The sequence below is a fragment of the Colius striatus genome, chromosome 1, assembly GCF_028858725.1.
Source record: "Colius striatus isolate bColStr4 chromosome 1, bColStr4.1.hap1, whole genome shotgun sequence".
In the NCBI taxonomy this organism is placed as follows: domain Eukaryota; kingdom Metazoa; phylum Chordata; class Aves; order Coliiformes; family Coliidae; genus Colius; species Colius striatus.
The window spans coordinates 190,795,745-190,801,744 of NC_084759.1; the positions used below are offsets into that span (position 1 = coordinate 190,795,745).

General features: G+C 52.4%; 1 protein-coding gene across 1 annotated transcript in view; it reads right to left on the bottom strand.

Moving 5' to 3' along the window:
- GRAMD4 (GRAM domain containing 4) overlaps window positions 1-4,735 on the bottom strand; it is an 81,055-nt gene extending 76,320 nt beyond the window's left edge. Inside the window, exon 1 of the mRNA XM_062018484.1 lies at window positions 4,486-4,735. Within this exon, the coding sequence (XP_061874468.1) occupies window positions 4,486-4,514 (29 nt within the window). The 5' untranslated portion in view covers window positions 4,515-4,735. The remainder of the gene's footprint in view (window positions 1-4,485) is intronic.
- Window positions 4,736-6,000: the final 1,265 nt, after the last annotated feature.

Sequence of the window (6,000 nt, forward strand, 5' to 3'; positions counted from 1 at the left end):
TCTCTGGAAGTCTTCAAAAGCCACCTGGACACATTCCTGTGTGACCTGATCTAGGTGAACCTGCTTTAGCAGGGGGGTTGGACTAGATTATTTCTAAAGGTCCCTTCCAGCCCCTATCATTCTAGGATTCTATGATTCTCAAGGCATGATTAGAAAATACTGCCAGAGCTTCTTTACCTCATTAACACAGACAATTGTTAAACACATGAGGCAACCCAAGATGCAAACAGAAAGAACTTTTTTCAAAGGCAGGTGAACACATTGGGAATCTTTCCCTTCCACTGTTTTGAGAAGCAAAAAAAAATGCATCTTCAATCTTTTAAGCACCTCTGAAGATCTGGTCTTGTAAGCCATGGAATTAAATTTACTGCTACAAGACTATGCACCAGGAAAAATGACTGGGTGTTAAAGAGAGGCAGCGAAAGCCAACAAGAGAGCTCCTAACCACAAAGATGGTATTTTTGGTTTGCATCTGATAACTGCACTTTCAGTTTAGTCAAGACAAGAAGATTTACTGTGAAAAGAAAGTGTACTATTAAGGCAAAGAAAAAACATCCAGAACTCACGCTCTGTAAAGACTGCAGAGCCTGTTAATATTTATGAAGTCTGAAGTGGCTTCAAAGAGTCCTTACTTCATTTTCTTATGTCATAACAAAAAGAAGCATTAACATTAAATTTTAAGCTCAGTTTGCCACTAAACTTTAACTGATTTAACAACTCTGACCTCCTAGGAAAAGGCCTAACTTCTTTGTTTTGTGTGTCTCTGTGTGTGTATGTGTCCCTTATCAATGGGAATGACCATAAGATGAAAAGAGAAAACTTGGATTTGTCCAGAAACTTGAAAGCCCAAAACACAAACCCTGGAAGCACTCAACATTATGACCCAAAAAGCTACATTTGAGAGTCATATGTCAGCAGATAGATTATCTGACAAATTAACCTCCCACTATGCAAGGCCAGTACAGTGGGCAGAGAGATAATCTCTTTTGGAAGACCCTGATTAAACACTTGCTGTCTTAAGGTTTCCCTCTGATCAAATTTTGTATCATAAAAGTGAACACATTAGAGGATGCCATCTCTCCTCCTAGCACAGATGCTACCATGCCAGTATTAGTTATCTGGAAAAAATCTGTGCAGGAAATAAAAGGCAACAGTGTTACAGGATAAAGCTAGAAAATCCTATACTTTATTGGTGCCCAGCACAGTCAAGTTTAGACAAGAGAGCCTCCAGATTTTTCTGCATGTAATACTGGGGCATTTTAGTAACAGCCAGGGCTTTGGGAGCTTCCAAGTTGGTGAGTATCACTGAAAAGACTGAAAAATACTGGTGGTATGGAGGGGGAGGAAGAGACTAGGACAAGACATTGAATAGCTACATAGCCTTAACCGAAAAAATTCAGCAAGGTGCATGTTGCCCTTGACTTGCCCTGAATAGCATTAGTTTTCCAGACCTATAAGAAACAAAACATCAGGAAGCATGATCTATTGCTTTTTAAATAAAAAGACAGTCACCATAAAACTGTTAATGGGACCATATGTTACACACAACACATTTCTCATATCTTCAATAATCCTTATAGATTTGGCGGTGACCAAATCAAAAAACAGCATGACTTTTCATCAGACAAAATGAGGTGAAATTGGGTCTTTGTTGATTTTCCAAGAGACTTGTCATCTCTTTGGGGGCTACACAGTTAACGTTCCTTCTTTAGCTTTGAAGTCTCCCTATTAAGAACTGAATACTTAAGTATCAGAACATTGCTGAAGACACAACACATCTGTAGCATAAAACATGTATGTACGTACGTCATATATATCCACAGATAGAAGTACACCTGACCTCTAACAGCATTAATCACTTTGCTGACACTGCAGAAGTTCCCTCATCAAAAGAAAATACTAAAGTTGGATTGTTTGGAGGTTTTTTTTTTTCCCTCAGGTTTCAAACAACATTGAGCCCCTTTGGCATCCGATATTGCCCCATTCACTCTTTTCATGAACTTCAGTCCCTACAACCTGTGAATATCACACACTGTGAGGGGAAGTGGCAGGGCCAGAGAACAACTTCTGCATTGGCTACCTGCTGTAAATCACCAGGAATTAGTTTCCAGCCGGGCAGACAGCAGGACTGTGTGTCAGCCCTCTGATTTGCCTGCTTCAATCAGGATCTCCCCTCTGCCAGTCTCTCTGAAACTGGGTCCCACTGAAGAGCTGAGCCAGGACAGGCTTTTCCCAGCTGCTGCCTTTAATTCCTCCCTCCCCCACAATCACTGACGTCAGGTCACCAGGCCACAGCAATGCTGGCACAGTGGGAAGGCAGGCCAGGAGGAAGGTCAAAGCCCGGGTGATGCCTCCACCCAGAGCAGAAGCTATACCAAGCCAAGGTGCCGCCTCCTCCACATCATTCAACAGTCACCCTCTGACCCACAACGTGCTGAGCAGACCAGGTCATACAGTGCCACAGTTAAGAGAGAAGATAAAAAAACCCAAACAAGCCCATCAATCTGGCTAGTTCAGGTTAATCCCACCTGCTGCCAACCAAAACCATCTCCCAGAGCTTACCTGCAGAGCTGGAAACACGACATGGCTCATCTTCAATTCAGTCTGGCATCTCAGCCCCAAACCACCTTTATTATAGCAGAGGGATGAGGCAAACATATTTGTGGCCACCATATGAAAGACAGTGAAACATAACTTGGGCTCTCAGGGAGTTTTGCACAATTCAGTATCATAACACCATCAATTAATTTCATATTTATCACCCATTTCACAGCTAGAAGCTCAGCTTCAGAAGAACATAGACTAGGACTAAAAAAAGCCCTCCCTTTCTGAGTAACATAACTAGATATGGCATTTATAAAAATGAGGGAAAAAAAAGGTTTTAAGACAGTTCACAGTTCTAATGCTGGTGAAAGAAACTACTTTATCATGTGTTAAATTAAGGCAGGATACCACGAGTTGATGCAGGGCACAGGCATTATAGATCCCTACTTCATTAAATATTTCCCCTTCCCACCCACATCTCAAACACCACTGGAAATGCAACACCCGAGAACTTGTCCATCATGCATTCCACATTCACACAAGCTTCACAGTACCACATCTACTCAGCCTAAAACTCTGCAGCTACAGTAATGAAGTATAACACAAAAATGTGAAAAAAGCAGCGATTTTCCCCCTTGTATGTCACGTGTTTCTGATACACAGAAGCGTGGAGACCCACAAAATACACACACACCTACCAGACCTCTTCTAAAGGAGTGCAGGTTGACTGCCTGGACTGTAAAGCAGCCTGACACCGCGGCTCTACCACCCTCTCAGTCTCCTCTCCAGCAGCCTCCAGCAGTCTCCTCTCTGTTCCTACTCCTACAACACTCCCATGCCTCATCAAGACGCATCCAGCCACCACACACTGTGTGAGATCTGTACATTGCTGGCTATTGTTTAACAAAAACATGTAGCCAGCCCTTAACTCAGTCAGACTCAGCTAAAGCTCCAGAAGCAAACCTCCCAACAGAAACAACACTCCCAGGTCTTATTTCCAAACCAGATGCCACCCTGGCCAGAAAACGGGAAGAGGCAAAGCAGGGGTGTGGTGCAGCTCCCCCTGCTCCCCTCTCGCCAAGGGAGATCCCTGCAAGCAGCTGCAGGAAATACTACCGCGACCAAAGCGTGAAGACGAGGAGCAGGTCCGGCTGGGACAGCAGTACCAGCAGCCGCAACAAGGTACCCAAGACAACCTCAACTCGGAGACCAGGACGGACGAGCTGCGCCAGAACATGAAGATGTGACCTTTCCCGGGCTCACCGCCCACCCTCCCTTCCCTGCGCCGTGTTTACTCCAGGCCATGGTTCCTGGCTCCGCCTGCCAGCGGGATGGCGGCGGTGATGCACACCTGCCCCGCGGCCCGGCACGGCCCCTGCGTGCGGGAGGGGCACGGGGAGGGCAGCGCTGCTCCCCGGCCCCGGGTGGGGGGCGGACAGACACCCCTTCCGCACACAGGGACGCTCTCCCGTTGCCCGTAAAAGGACGAAGGCGGCCCCAAAAAGGCTGAGACGCTGGCCGAGCTACCAGGTGGCTCACATCGCATCCTCGTAGTCCGCTCCCCACCACTCTCTTCCCGTTCCCCCCGCCACCTCGGAAGAGCCAAACAAAAGGCGACGCAGGGAACGGGGGTTAGCAATCCCTTGCCGGGATGCCGGTCCCGGGGAGCCAGTGGGCTCTGTCCTGCCTTGCCCGGTCCGACAGGAGGCATCACGACCCGTACACAGCCCTGCCCCGGGGTGCGGGGCTGCAACTGTCCCCCAGCCCGCGGGGCCAGCGGGTTCCCGGCGCCCCGGCTCGGGGAGGTCGGTAACAGGCTGGGGGAGGGAAGGCTCGACAAAAAAAAGAAAAAGAGGAAAAAAACAGAATAAAAAAATATCTATTCTTCCTGCCCACTTCACCCCCAGCACCAGCCCCGAGGCGGCCCGCTGGGGCACTCACCCTGCTCGTAAATCGGAGCAAACTCTCATTCACGCTCCCCGCCGTGCCCAGGCCGCCGGAGGAGGTGACGCCCCACGAGCCGCCGGTCGCCGCGCCGCGCCGGGCTGGGCCAGGAGGGGGAGGGTCCGGGAAGGGGCGCCCCCGGGGCCGGACGCGCCCGCGCAGCCCCGGACGAAGCGCGGCGCCACTGCGCGCGAGGCCGGCAGCAGGTGCCCGTCCGCCGCCCGTGCCGGTGCCGAGCGCCCTGCGCAGCCGCCACCGCCGCAACGCCCGAGCCGCACGCCCGCCCCGCCCCCGGCGGGACCAAGGCGGGAGCCCGCAGAGGCGGGGGCGGGCGGGGCCAGTGGGGTGGCCTATGGGCGGCCCGTAGGAGCGCGGCGGCGCAGAGTGAGGGGTGCTGCCGGCCGCAACCAGGGCCGGGATTTCGTGCCCCGGTCGGCGCGGCGTTTGCGGGCTCTGCGCCGAGCGGCCGCCAGCGGCTCCACCGCCTCCACCGCCGCACCGGTGCCTGGAGCTTGCCTGCGGAGGGAGCCCAGACGCCTAGCAGGCAAGATCCTCCATACTGCGGCGGCTGTTTGCGGTGCAGCCTGTGCTGCTCTCTGCTATATGCATTGCACACCGGAGTAGTCTGCAGCGGGGACTGCGCTGTCCAAGTATGCTATTCGTTGTGAATTCTATACCGCGATGCTGTGTGCGGGTAGCGGTAGCGTGCGTCGTGGCCGCATCCTCAGCCCAGCCCGAGCAGGGCTTCGTTGTGCTCCGGGATTGACAAACTCACGGCTGCGGTGGCAGCCCTGCCTGTGTTGTAATCCTTAGGGCTCGTATCGCTGGCGCTAACAGCGCTCCGGTTAACCGGGGGGCCGAAGGCGGGTCAGGTGCCCGCGGCCGGGCCAGGGGCTGCAGCCCCTCCGCGGGTGGCTGCGCTGGGCTCTGCCGGCATCCACAGCCTCGCTACGCTCACACTGAGTAGCTCAGGCCCGTGGGGAGCGGGTCTGACCTGTGCGTACGCTGTGCCTGTTTGTTAATCAGTTATTAAGCACATAGGGTCGTACACAGTTGCCCATGCACCGTTTGCTGTGGTCTGCACTGCTCGTTGTTAACCCTGTTCTCTTTTTCAAGGGTAAGAAGTAGAGACAGTATATGCCATAGGTATATGCCGTATCCCGTCTCCTGGGTTTGGCGGTGCAGGGACTGGCTAACGGAGCGGCTGCTGTGCAGCGTAAGCAATAGCACACGGCTTTGTAATACGTTTGTCTGCCTCGGTGCGTGGCTCTGGTGCAGCGGAGCCGCGATTTGCCGTGCGGCGTCCTCCGGCGAGCCCCCGCAGCGGACGGCCCCGGACCGCCCCCCGCTGTTCTTCGGCAGGCTTATCCCTTGGCAGGGTGGTGACTGGTGGCACGTTGTGTGCTCACCGGCATCCTCATGTGTCACGTCTTCGCGTGCCCTTTGCATGCTGGCTTTGTAAGTTTATTTTTTGAGATCAAGGATTTATGAATCAAAAGATGGGGGAGTGGA